Source organism: Colossoma macropomum, unplaced genomic scaffold (genome assembly GCF_904425465.1).
Source record: "Colossoma macropomum unplaced genomic scaffold, Colossoma_macropomum, whole genome shotgun sequence".
NCBI classification, from domain to species: domain Eukaryota; kingdom Metazoa; phylum Chordata; class Actinopteri; order Characiformes; family Serrasalmidae; genus Colossoma; species Colossoma macropomum.
The window spans coordinates 33277099-33291133 of NW_023494804.1; the positions used below are offsets into that span (position 1 = coordinate 33277099).

A 14035-nucleotide genomic window follows, 5' to 3' on the forward strand; every position below is an offset into this window, starting at 1 on the left:
GAACCATTTTGCTAATATAGTCATTCTAAAAACAATTTACGATTAAAAAAAGTCCATAAAATAAAAAATAAAAAAATCTTTTAAAGAAAATGTAAATCAACTCGGTGACGTATGGATTACGTTGCGAGTCGCCTGGTCACGTGATTTCAACATGGCCGCGCTCTTGTGAAAGTCATGCTACAGCTTGTCAGCAGCGTCGTTTTTTAAGCAGCTCGTGAAGGAAGTGTCTAAAACAGGCGAATATTAGCTTCTGCTCGTTTTTAATTGTGTACATATTGTAAAGTATATCGTCATGGATCCTGACGGACAACTACGAAATGTAAGTGGATTGAAGGCAGTGTTGGTCTCTGTACCTCTGAATCTCAGGTCTGTTTTCTGCATTTGTAATTTTTCTAATATTGTTTTTTTTCTACATTCGTGCTTTGTAGCTTCGCGATTTTCTTCTGGTTTATAACCGAATGACGGAGATCTGTTTCCAGCGCTGCACAACTAATTTCAACTACAGAAATCTTACAATGGATGAAGTAAGTTAAGTCAATCACCACTTCACTACACTACTACTTATTTACTCATTACTGTTATTGACTGCTGAGCTATCTGGGTCATAGTCCTGAAGAACAAGCCTTTATTTCAACAAGGGAATTATTAAAAACAGCCACCTTGCATGTTCAGCCACTAGCATTTCTCTGAGACCCATATCTGTAGCTATGTGTTACAGCTCCACTATACAGACAGGAGAACATTAACAGACTGTAGCCTATCAGTTGTATCTGTTGTCAGGAACAAACTGCCCTAAAATATCCAGGCCAGAGCGGCTCTGTGGTCAAAAACTGACTAATGAAGGGACACAGGATGAATAACACACATCGTGCATCAACAGATGGGCTGTACAGTTAAAGTAAACCTGTAGTTAAGTGGCTGATGAGGGTACAAGTGTGCAGGGTAAACCTGCTCTTTACCTCTTAATCACTGTTTTATTTTTCTTCAGCAGTCTTCTGCACTTAACATTTGTGTGATTGTTTCCTTTAATAACCCCTTAAAATCCTTGGTTTATTACATAAAAAAGCTTACACCGATCAGGCATAACATTATGACCTTGTTTCTACGCTCATTGTCCATTTTATCAGCTCCACTTACTATATAGGTGCACTTTGTAGTTCTACAGTTACAGACTGTAGTCCATCTGTTTCTCTGCATACTTTGTTAGCCCCCTTTTACCCTGTTCTTCAGTGGTCAGGACCCCCATGAACCCGCACAGAGCAGGCACTATTTGGGTGGTGGATCATTCTCAGCACTGCAGTAACACTGACGTGGTGGTGGTGTGTTAGTGTGTGTTGCGCTGGTACGAGTGGATCAGACACAGCAGTGCTGCTGGAGTTTTTAAACACTGTGTCCACTCACTGTCCACACTATTAGACACTCCTACCTTGTCAGTCCACCTTGTAGATGTAAAGTCAGAGACGATAGCTCATCTGCTGCTGCACAGTTTGTGTTGGTCATCCTGTAGTCCTTCATCAGTGCTCACAGGACGCTGCCCACAGGAGCTGATAAAATGGACAATGAGCGTAGAAACAAGGAGGTGGTCATAATGTTATGGCTGATTGGTGTATAATTCTTAGGTTATTGAAGTGTGAAAAGTTTGCTTTTGGCCATTTAAGGGGGGTGGGTGGTTAGCACTTAATTCCTCAAGATTAATTTTTTTTTTACTTTTAAAATAAAAATTTAGAAACATTAAAAATAGGTAGATGAAGTTATACCAAAACCCTTGTCATAAATCCTTGCAGATAATCTTAATACTCTGCATGTTGCATTACTTTGTCAGGCTTTCACCATTTGCACGTGTATTCACTTAAATATACATAAACTGACTGACCACTTCATTAGGTACACCTCCTTGTTTTTACACTCATTGTCCATTTTATCACCTTCATTTACCATATAGGATCACTTTGTGGTTCTACAGTTACAGACTGTAGTCCATCTGTTTCTCTGCATACTTTGTTATCCCCCTTTCATCCTGTACTTCAGTGGTCAGGACCATTTACTAGTTGTCTTGATTTTCTACCCCTATAGGAGCACTGTGTTGACAGCTGTGCTGGCAAATTAATCCGCTCTAACCATCGTCTCATGGGGACGTATGTAAAGTTGATGCCAGCGATGGTGCAGCGGCGAATGGAGGAGATGGAGAGCAAAGCTGCAGAAACAGCAAAGGCAGCAGAGGTAGCAGCCCCAGTGGAGCCACTGGCTGGAGGTTCAGGGACACCAGAGACCACAACCATGGTGTCTTCATCTACAGCTGAACATGTGGGGAGCACAGAAGCACTTGCTGGATCAGTATCATTTACACCATCAACTTCTGAGCCTACACTAATCAATCTGTCACCAGCTCCAGCACCGGCAGTGCCGCTTATGTCAGAATCTGTCATACAAGCAGCAGATTCAGCCATTTCATCTGTAACATCACAGGCTACAAATGTGTCATTGGTTCCACCACTTGTTACAGAACATGCACAAAGCACTGCTGCTGAGCTTCCAGCAGTCGTTTCATCCACTCAAGGATCTTCTTCTGTAAATTCCAGCTTACCTGCACAAGGTTCACTCTCAAGTGTAGTGGCAGCCATCCCAATAGAAAAGTTAGCTCTAAAGCAGGTTAGTGTAGACAACAGCAGCACTTCACCAGTCCCAGGACTTCAGTCTACTGCTGGGACAAAACAAGACAAGACATCTTGATGTCACTTGCTTAAAGGGAAATTTCTGCATAGTTCAGTTGTTAAGATGTAGAGTGTTTTCATGTGAAATGGTGCACTGGAGAACCTTAATGACTTTGATTTCTTGACAACAGTGGTGATAGGAACCAGGATTCTGTTCTGAAGTCTGTAACACAATACAACCATTGTATTTACTATCTAAAAAAACACACTATCTACACATGTATTCTGAGTTTGTATATATAATGTTGTTAATGGGGAATTAGTGGTAAATCTGACATTTTCTTTTTTGGAGGGAGAGGACTATTTTACCTTACAATGCTCAGCATGTACCTCTTTGCCATGAATGGATTTTAATACATTTTAGGCCAAAACCTTAAAACAAAACTACCATAAAACAGTGTCTCTGATATCAGCCAATGTCTTCAGAACCATTAAACGCACGTCTGGTTCTGATCACCACTAATGTGAAAAATTCTGTAAGTTTCTCTAGAATGGAGCATTTCACATTAAACCACTCTGAATTTGTTTACATCTTAAGATTTCAAATACATTTTGAAAAATAATTGGAATTCCCCTTTAAAGCTGTGTTCGAAAAGACTGAAAGGTATGATAACTTGATCTTGTTTCAGCATCATGGGCTGATGCGCAAACCGTTAATGACATAGATCATTTCTCATTAAGAGAAATGAATAGTCTTGTGTTATGCGTGCGCAGACAATGGCAGATAAACCCTTCTCTACAACTGTAGAGATGACAGTGGATTAAACTTCCTGTTCTAAAAATGGGACAGTATGTGTAACTGAAAGGACAAGCTGTATTCTTAAAAATGCAGCTTTTAGAAAGACACACAGTCCACATGAATGACTCCATGTACAAGAACATTCTAGCAGGTAGCTTTCACAGAAGGAGCTTTATAGTCAGTGTCATGAAACAGAAGGTAACAGCATTTCCTCAACCCTTGTACGATGGTGTTTAAATGTATAAAGTCTGAACTTTAACAAAAATAAAGCAGATGAAAATGAAAACTGAAATGCTTTTTTAATGTATCACACTAGAACATGTGACAGACTCCAGTCCTCGTGGGCCAAAACACTGCAGACTTCACCACACGGCCTCGTTAAAACACACCTGATTCAGCTCATCAGCTAATTAGCAAGGCCTTCATGAACTGAATGCAGAGTGATGAGAGTTAAGCTAAAGGTAAAGAAAATGGCTCTATGTAGAACCATGAACACTCAAAGAACGCTTCGCATTTTTAAAGGGTTTTTTTGCAAAGGGTTTTGAAAGTGTTCTTCAGATGGATAGAGAATGTGTTGTATACATTCTTAAAAAAGATGGTTCTTCAAGTGTTCTTAAGTAAAGAACCCTTGAAGAACTATTAATACTATTAATACAAAGAACCCCTTGCATGATTAAAGGGTTCTTTGCATCATGAAAGAGTTCTTCAGATTGATGGAGAATGGTTCTATGTAGAACCCTTTTTGAAAAGGTTTCTATATAGCACCAACAATGTTTCACTATTGTTACAAGCCAAAGAACCCTATGGATCCCTTGTTGCTAAGAATGTATGATTCTATGTAGAACCTTTTTGAAAATATTTCTATATAGCACCAAAAAGGGTTCTACTGTTACAAGCCAAAGAACCCTATGAATCCCTTTTTGCTAAGAATGTATGGTTCTTTATAGAACCTTTTTGAAAAGGTTTCTATACAGCACCAAAAAGGGTTCCACTACTGTTACAAGCCAAAGAACCCTATGGATCCCTTGTTGCTAAGAATGTATGATTCTATGTAGAACCTTTTTGAAAATATTTCTATATAGCACCAAAAAGGGTTCTACTGTTACAAGCCAAAGAACCCTATGAATCCCTTTTTGCTAAGAATGTATGGTTCTTTATAGAACCTTTTTGAAAAGGTTTCTATACAGCACCAAAAAGGGTTCCACTACTGTTACAAGCCAAAGAACCCTATGGATCCCTTTTTGCTAAGAATGTATGGTTCTATGTAGAACCTTTTTGAAAATATTTCTATATAGCACCAAAAAGGGTTCCACTACTGTTACAAGCCAAAGAACCCTTTGGATCCCTTTTTGCTAAGAGCATATGGTTCTATATGGAACCTTTTTGAAAAGGGTTCTGCTATTGTAACAAGCTTGTACTGTAACAATAGCAGAACCTTTTTTTGGTGCTATATAGAATCCTCAAAAAGTTCTATATAGAACCATCTACAGCACATTTTCCTCTCCATCTAAGGAACCCTTTTACAATGCCAAGCGTTCTTTGTGTGTTTGTGGTTCTTTGTAGACCCATTTTCTTCACTAAAGAACCCTTGAAGAACCATCTTTTTTAAGTGTGTAGGATAATAATTAGTCCAGGACAACTTGTCAGACATTGTTATTACCCTTTTTATTATATTGCATTCTTATGTTTTTAAGTAACACAAACTGAGTCGAGGCCTTGTTGCTTTAGCCTTTTCCTTCAAATCTGTGCACTCTTGAACGTCTGAAGAACACTTTCATGATGCAAAAAACCCTTTAAAAATGTGAAGCGTTCTTTAAGTGTTCTTTAAGTTCTTTACCTTTAGCTTAACTCTCATCTAACACTATGCATTCAGTTCATGAAGGCCATGCTATTTTTTTTATTTATTCATTATGTCACAATCTCTAACCACAGTGAGGAGAATGGGATTACAGTTGCACAGGCAGGTTACTGTGTGGTTAAGAGAAACCACAGCTATTCAGTTTCATGGCTGCTGACAGGGAGGGTGAATCACTACTACAACAATCAGAGGTGTGTAGAGTAGCCATTTATAAAGTGTATAAATTGGGACTACATCCATGTGAATTGTCATTACAGAGAAGCCTAGCATTTATTTCCGCAGGATTACAAATACAGTAACATAAATAAAATAGACATTTCAGCACAATAAACCCTTATAAATGGTTCTTCTATAAAAGGCTGTGGTCGTATATGCAGGGTGATTCAAAAAGAATTCATCCGATTTCAAAGTGCCATATTTTTACAACCTTGAGGTGCCTAGGAACCAATCACAATCCAATTGAAAGAGGGGGGTCATAGAGTTTCTGACTGTCAGTGGAAGAAGGCTCCCTTCACTCTGTGAGGAGATGCGACCCCTGAGCAGGAAGCGTTCTGCGTTCTCCACTTCAATAAGAGTGAGTCAGTCATATCTGTGCAGCGTGATTTCCGTGGGCAGTGAACCTCCAACAGCTCAGAGCGTTCGTCGTTGGTTCCACAACACTGGATGATCTCCTAAATCGCACTGAAAGAGCCGTGACTACAGAGACACCCGACATGCTCAATTGACTATGGGATGAATTTGACTTTGGCGTTGATGTCTGTACAGCTGAAGGAGGTTCATATTGAGCACTTGTAAAATTACATAATAAACTTTATGCTCATTTAAACCATTTACAATTTACAATTTACTGGCAACTTAGGATGTTTCTGTAATACCGTTTTCTTACTTGGAAATGAGATAGCATGATAGACTTAAGAACTGTTGTTCTGTAATGGCTTCTGTCCAAAATTCAGTCTTAAATGAAGCTAACCAAGACAACAAAGCAGATAAGACTTAGGCAGACTTAGGAATTTTGCACCTGGTTCCTATCACTACCACTGTGAACAGACTCAGTACATTTCTCTCAGTACAGAGCATTTCACACCAAACCACTGTTTGCTGACATTGTTTACATCTTAATAATTTAATAATGCAGAATTTTGTATTCGGTGGAAACGCCCTTTAAGTCCTAAATACTAATTTCTCCAGGGCAGAGTGTAAAATACATGACCAGAGGGCAGAGTTTTAAGCTGGTTCCCAACAGAGGGCGACGGAGCTTTGATTTCAGAAGGGAGCTCCTCTCTCCCTGCACAGAGAGGTGGACCCACAACCTCCTCCGACTAGGGTGTGGACATTAGTGTCCGACAGACTGCCCTTACCATCCCCGTTTCTTCACTCCAGCCAGAGTCGCCACTTCACCAGGTAATAACCGTACTTACTATTTTATTCGCCGTTCGCAGCTTTGTTTCCGTGTGCTAAGCTAACTTACTCGGCTACAGCTGCGTATCCACGGCGCTAGCTCGAGAGCTAACAGGCTAGCGTTGTATGCTAACAGGTTAGCTCAGTGAAAAACGCTAAAGCGCCGTTGTTTGTACACCAAAAAAGTATGTTTTATTGAAGACTGTGAGTTAACTACGCCACGGCTGGCTGCAGTACCTTTTCCAATAGGTGAAATTTTAGATTTGAGTAAAGGAGCCATGTTAGCTGTGTGTCTCTCCTTTTGACCACTAACCTTAGCTGCTATCTGGCTGGTGAAAACGTCACCAGTGCGGAGTGAACACATACCTGACTGTCTGGACAGTGTGGTCAAAGTCAGACAGATGCTCTTATAACAGTTCAGAAAACTGTGTCTGAACTATCACTCTCTTTTTATACGACCTCATTTGAATATTTAGTGTTTTCCCTGCAGTTTGGAGCTGTTAGATTGTGTTCTTGGACAACCGTGTAGCTTTATGAACAGAGTTGGGCAAAATAGTTTGAAAAAAGTAGCTGGTGGTGGCTGAATACTGAGTACAGTATCCTAAATATATGTAGTCATGTATTCCATATTCAGAATACATTTAGAATACATTTACGGTACATCTCAATAAGGCAAAGGGGAAAAATTCACACAGTTCCTTGCTGTTGCTAGTTGGCAGTTTTTTTTTGTCTAATTTAATATGTTAATATGTTTCATGATTAATTATTTATCATTTAAAATCAACTTTTTTTCTCTCTCGCTGCTGCTTCCACAATAACCCGAGCAGACGTCCAGTACGACACCAATACCAAACCTATCACTTCCGAACATGTCCACTACTGAGATTATTAGTTATTGTTAAATATTATTAGTTATTAGTATTGGTTATTTTTAAGAAGGTTGTTATTATTATTGAATCATTCAATTAAAAAGTTAAATAACATAGATTAATTACTTTTTGGTCTATTCAGGCTTTAGCAGACCTCAGTAACATTGAAATTAATTAACTGATTGTCTCATTGATTTATCAGTCTACTCAGGCTTTAGCAGAGCTCAGTAACACTGAGATTAATAATTGATCACATTGATTTATCAGTCTACTCAGGCTTTAGCAGAGCTCAGTAACACTGAGATTAATAACTGATCATCACATTGATTTATCAGTCTACTCAGACTTTAGCAGAGCTCAGTAACACTGAGATTAATAACTGATCATCACATTGATTTATCAGTCTACTCAGGCTTTAGCAGAGCTCAGTAACACTGAGATTAATAACTGATCACACTGATTTATCAGTCCACTCTGGCTTTAGTAGACCTCAGTAACACTGAGAAATGTAAAAAGCAACTGTATTCTGAATGATACCTTTACAAAGTGTAACTTGGACTGTATCCTTAATTCATATTCAGAATACAGAAATTCACACTGCCTGTATTTTGTTACATCCCAACGCTGTGTATAAATATGAAAGTACATTTAAGTTGATGTATTATTACGAGAACTGCCAGGTCTTTGCACAATCCTTGGCACACAGGTCAGAGTGATGCCAGGACAAGTATGTGTGTGTGTGTGTGTGTGTGTGTGTGTGTTAATGTGAGGTTGCCAAGGCAAAGCAGAGTTGTGGACTTTTTAAGGAATGAATATGTGTGGCAAGGAGAGGCCTGTGGTAATTACTGTGGGATTGGGGGTTCATTAGAGAGGAAGCTTCTGAAACATAGTCTCGGTTGTCGACTTTGTCAGACAAATGACCCTTTTCCTCTCTGGATTGTCGTTTAGAACTCCAAATGAGCAGTTTGGGCGTTTAACAGGCTTTATTTTTGTCTTATGTGTTTAAAGGGGAAGTTGAGAGGTGAACAGTCCTTCTGAGTGGTTTGATGTGAAATGGTTCATTAGGGAGAAACTGAATTAGGTTTCTTTACAGTGGTGGTCATGGCAACCGGGGATTACAATTTTGTTTACTATCCAGAATAACCAATGAAGTCAAATGTGTTGTATGTTGTTGGTCGGAACAAAATCTCCAAAATGATAACTTTACAGGAAAAGCAAAAAACCTACTTTACTTTTAATGTAAGTCAATGGAACCAGACTTTTTCCATGTAATTTTGGGTCATTTCTTTTGATCTGTTCATCAAGAAATTTACACACAATATAAAGGACTACAGTCATTTTCAAATTATGTTTAAAAAATGTCAAAAATTGAGATTTTTGTTCCGACAGCTGTGATGTAATGTTGATAGTGGTAAAATAGTGGCAAATCTGAAAAATATGTTTTCTTTAGGAACTATTTTGCCTTTTAATGCCCTGCATGATGCCCTTTAATGCCCTTCCACCATGAATATGCGTAAAAATATATACATAGTCCAACATCTTATCTCAAAACTACTATCAAATACTAAAATCATTGGTATCAGGCAGCGTATTTGTATGCATTTCACGTAAGGTAGCTTTTAGAGGCCTTAAATGCATTAGAAGTCTGGTTCCTATGATTACAACTGTCAACAATTCTGATGACTGATTGTCTAGAACAGAGCATTTTACATCAAACCTCTCTGAAAAGACTGTTTACATCCTAATGATCAGATTATGCATAAATGTTGAAAAATCTGTGGGATTCTTCTTGATTTGTAGGACATTCAACTGATACTGCTTCCTTTTCTTATGATACAAATTGTGAAGCTAATAACTGTGACTTTCTGTATATAAATATAATTTTTTTTTTTTTATAAAAAAAAAAGTTTACTGTGTGTTCTGTTACTGTAGATCCCACCCTCAGCTCACAGGCCCCACCAAGCCCACCTGTCCTGTGACTGAATGTTCCACTGCTCTCCACCTGTGGCATCCAGGTACCGCTGCATCACACCCCTCTCCCAGGGCGCTCCTGGTAGGGGACGAAGGATTCCGCCAGTACGAGGAGTGAGGGGGCGCTGCAATGGATGACATCTTCACCCAGTGCAGAGAGGGCAACGCAGTAGCTGTCCGCCTTTGGCTGGACAACACGGAGAATGACCTTAACCAGGGGTGAGTGGACTCGCAAATATGCTTAAATTTAGTAACGTAAACACTTCAAAAATGAGCTGAAACAGAAGTTTTGCTGACAATTCATTGCCATTTCTATGATAAGTCACTGAAAGTATTATCATTAGTCATTAGTGACTTATTATAGCCTGCATAATCTCTACATTCATCTAACAGCATTTCTGCTCTGAGCTTGAACTCTCTACAGAGTTTTTTGTCATGTCTAGTTCTATGGCTTATTTTTCACACTGTTATCTTTGTTAGAGGTGGACGGTTTGGCTAGGGCTTTTTTTTTGTTTGCCTTTATCAGATTTTGGGAGTTTGAGGTTTGAGCCTGTTTTGACTCAACAGATTAAGTCAGTATAGCCTCACTTTGGTATGTGATGGTATCTGGTACAATGTCACTTGCCTCCGAGGTGGGTTAGTTTTAGTTTAATGTGAATTTTAGTAGTTATTTTTGTGTGACACAAACTCAGCATTAGTTCTGTTTTCAGTAGTCAATCACATTCCTCTTCAGTCTCTCCTGGAGGGAGAATGTTTTGTGTCCAGATGTTATAGAGGAACTTCTGGTGGCTGGATCAAAGAGTATTGTACATTTGCCAGTCCCTCGCACTCAATTTCACCTTTGCACTAGAGATGTTACTGTTTAACCGATTAGCTGCTAACCAACAAAAACATCAATATTTGTTCAATGTTATCGGGTTGAAAAGTTAATTTAATTTCCATTAAACAGTTGAATAGGCAGATTTTTCATTCAACGTTTTTTGAATGGTGCGCATGAGTCAATGGAACTGCCTCCCACTTCATTTTGACCGGTGGTGCCAGATCAGTTGATAAAGGGATATAGCAGAGGTTAAACCATCTTTAATGTAGTTTGCAGCACTATTACAGCTGGGATATTCACTACAACTACAACTAAATCTTTTATTGAACATCGTATTGCTTATTGCATGAACATCATGCTGCTGTTGAGTGTAGCCTTAATCTATAGCCTACAAAGGTATTTGTTAGTTAAACATTAGCTGAAGTAGACAAGCTTAAAACCCCTGTCAGTATCGTTTCAGATGTTTTAGTTTTTATAGTAAAGATTTGGAAAAAGTGCTTCTCAGTGTTATGTTCAAGAAACATATATAAAAAATAAATTACTATTACTAAATTACTTGCTTTTATACAACAGTTAAATAGATAAAGTAATAAATAAATAAACTGGGCTGTGAACATGGTGTTTAATATGTTTTAATGCAGTTCCTTCCACCAAATTATAGTTCCTTAACAAGCAGCTTGTTGCTACGTCAGAGTAACGAACTCTGCTCACTCGCTGCACAGTCTGCTGTAAGCCTCACCTTTTGAAGTTCAGACTAAGCCATAAAACTGCCGCAATATCAAGTTTAGCTCAGTTTTGTCAGTTTTTGCCAGATCAGTATTAATGTTTTTTTGTTCCAGCCAGTCTGTAAAGCATCTTACAGCCCATTTAGTTTGGTGAATGGTGTTGGGTTCATTTCTGGCTGATTCCAGGTTGTTTAGCTGTTCTTCTGTCACAGCTGAAAAGCTGCTGCCAGGGACTGAAAAGCTGCTCAGTGGTGATGACAGTTTGGGAATTTAGTGTCGTCTCATCTTCAGAGTCTGACCAAATCAGCTGTCGGTCAAATGCAATCTTAAAAGTGTCCATTTTCTGTTTTTGTGCAAAGTAAGAAGTAAAAACGTTCAAATGGCTTGAGCGTCTCCTACAACTGTCAAAATTGTTGCTTAGCAACGGCTTCTTGGCGGAGTGATACAGTGTTTGTGAAAAACCCGTGATGTTATGGCGAAATAACGCCTCTCAACCAATCAGCTTGCGTGGCCGGAACTAACAGTTGTACAACAGTAGATAAATGCTTCAATACTTCCGAGCTGCTGCCTGATCTTAACTGTGTGGGCGTGTCAGAACACAAAATGATTGACAGTGGCATCTCCCAGGAACCATAAAGAGCCCGGCTCCAGTAGTAGTGCTGAGCGACGCTGCCAATCGGTGTGATTTAGCCCTACATGTTTGAACCTCTTCCTGAGAAAAATAGACAGCTGTGCTCCAATTGAAACCTCTCTGAATACTGAATAAAAAGTGCAAAATGGAGAGCGAGCTGTCCAGTGGCCATTCTAGAGATTACAGTTTGCAGATAATGTTGGAGTTGTGGAGTTTTGTCTTGGACTTGGAGTGATTTTATGTGAGGGAGAGGAACGTGAGTAGCTGATGTTTACATATTGTTAATTCTGACTGGTGCTTTTGGAAGATTTGACGTCATCGTCGCCAAATTTTTTCTCACCTAACTCAAATCATACAGAAGAAAACAGCAGATAATGTAATTTCACGAATCTCTCAGCGCTTGCATAATTCTTTCTCTGCCAGTTCATAGTAAAAACACCACAAATCTATAGATGATTGTTACAAGAAAATTAGGAAAATGAGTTGATGGGAGCTTTAAAAGCAGTGAGCAGCTGGCTTTATGTTGGACTGTTGTTTATACTGCGCATATGAATTTCAAGATAGCGCCAGTCAGGCTATATATGTTTATTAACTTGGGCCAAAATATGTACCAAATGTAAATAAATACCCCCTTCCTGTCATAGGTTATGTTCAGCTGTGAGTTTTTTCATTCAATAAAATCTAAAACCTTATGTAAAATGCAGTGCTGTTGTTTTCATGGATTGTGTCTGTGATATTAACAATGAATTACTAACTAATAATAGTTGATTATCAGTCAAAAGAATTAGCCTAATTTGCACTCATTCTTGGTGAAATTCCCTGTAAGCACATAAAAGAACCCACCTAGATTCTTCAGATAAGTTACTTGACAGTGACAGTCAAGTTATTGACCGATGAGAGGTCATTACTGGTAGCCAAGGTACAGTTAAAGCTGCTCCAAGAAGGTGACATAGTGGAAAAGGCTCTGCACGTGTTGGAGAAGAGAATTGGAAATATATCCCTATATGGTACAGAGAATACGCAGTGTTGATCCATGACTCTCTCTCTTGAAATACCTCCCCCCCTGCCAAACTCTTGCTCACAGCAGCCTTGGCCTCCTGTCTTTTCTGCATTCTGGTAATGTGTTCCAGACAACTGGTGCAGCAGAATGACTGTGTCTGCTTTCAAACAGGTAGTCAAATCATTTTAGTGTCTCATAAGCCGATTTTTACACTTGAGGGTTCAGTTCAGTTCACATTTATACTCAGTTTTGTTTACGTTTTCTGACCCTTTACCGAAGTTTTGTATGGGTAAGTCTAAGCCGAAAAATTTGAATCTGAGCTACACTCGATTGTTTTGATTCTGATCTGAACTCATTCCTCTGCTTTTAATTAGGCTCTTTACTGCAGGAAAGAAGTGTGTAGTTAACACTCCCAGTGGGGAGTGTTAACATGCCGGAGCGCATTCGCTGTCTGATCAGCGGATCACAGGCACCAGCATGCTCGCAGCAAGCAGCGCTAACGACTCCTAAGGGTAGGGGTGCAGTCACGTGAGGAGTTTGGAGAACCGTCACGTCCGACGTAGATTTCATCTTGGCATTTCCTGCACGCTTCAAACAGTTCAAGTCACTGAAACAGCCAGCAACCGGGCTGCTGCTAGAGGCAGACCAAAAAAGATTCTGAAATGGGAGAATCCCCACTGATAGACAGCTCGGATGCACACCAGGCTTGCTCTGTTGCTAGGAATCCAGCCGTATGTGTTTTACAGTGTGACTAACGTAAGGGATGTGTCGCCTTACGCGTAGCTTCTCGCTCTGTACTGAGTCAGAGCAGGGAGTGGGAGGAGTAGACGGACTGTGCAGGGACAAATAGTTTCCATACTATGAGCTCACTAACCAGAGCATGCTGACTTGAGCCCTACCAGTCCTTTCTGACATCTCTCCTACTCTCTCCCCCTCTCCCTCTCTCTTTCTTCGCCCTTTCTTCCTCTCTTGCCCTTCTCCAGTGTTTTCCTTCTCCCAAAATCGAACGGCGCAGCCAAGGGTTTTGGTTTTCATTGCTGTTCACTGACACCTCTAATTATACAGTTTTGGACCTCTTCGCAGAGCACAGCCATGAGGAGCGTATGATGTGCAGTTCTCCTTCTATAGCTTGTTGGGCTTTAGCAGGCATCTAGATGTCATGACCCTGAGCTGTTGTGGGAGGGAACAGGAAATGGCAAACACACAGTTGCCTCATTTATGACTATAGCAGCTATGTGATTTCAGTAGGGGAAGCAGACTTGACTGAACATATCTTATCTAGAGGCTGGTCTTATCTGTAAGAATACGGTACA

The 14035-nt window shown here is 39.7% G+C and overlaps 2 protein-coding genes across 2 annotated transcripts in view; both read left to right on the top strand.

The window, feature by feature from the left end:
- Positions 1–145: 145 nt before the first annotated feature.
- timm10b (translocase of inner mitochondrial membrane 10 homolog B (yeast)) lies at positions 146–3736 on the top strand. The gene is made up of 3 exons (XM_036595815.1): positions 146–319; positions 429–524; positions 2074–3736. The coding sequence occupies exons 1-3, from the start codon at positions 293–295 to the stop codon at positions 2728–2730; spliced, it is 780 nt and encodes a 259-aa protein (XP_036451708.1). The 5' UTR covers positions 146–292; the 3' UTR covers positions 2731–3736.
- A 2820-nt stretch (positions 3737–6556) lies between these two features.
- Positions 6557–14035, top strand: part of ilk (integrin-linked kinase) — a 30197-nt gene continuing 22718 nt past the window's right edge. Inside the window, exons 1-2 of the mRNA XM_036594618.1 lie at positions 6557–6709; positions 9508–9765. Coding sequence (XP_036450511.1) covers positions 9677–9765 — 89 coding nt within the window. The 5' untranslated portion in view covers positions 6557–6709; positions 9508–9676. The remainder of the gene's footprint in view (positions 6710–9507; positions 9766–14035) is intronic.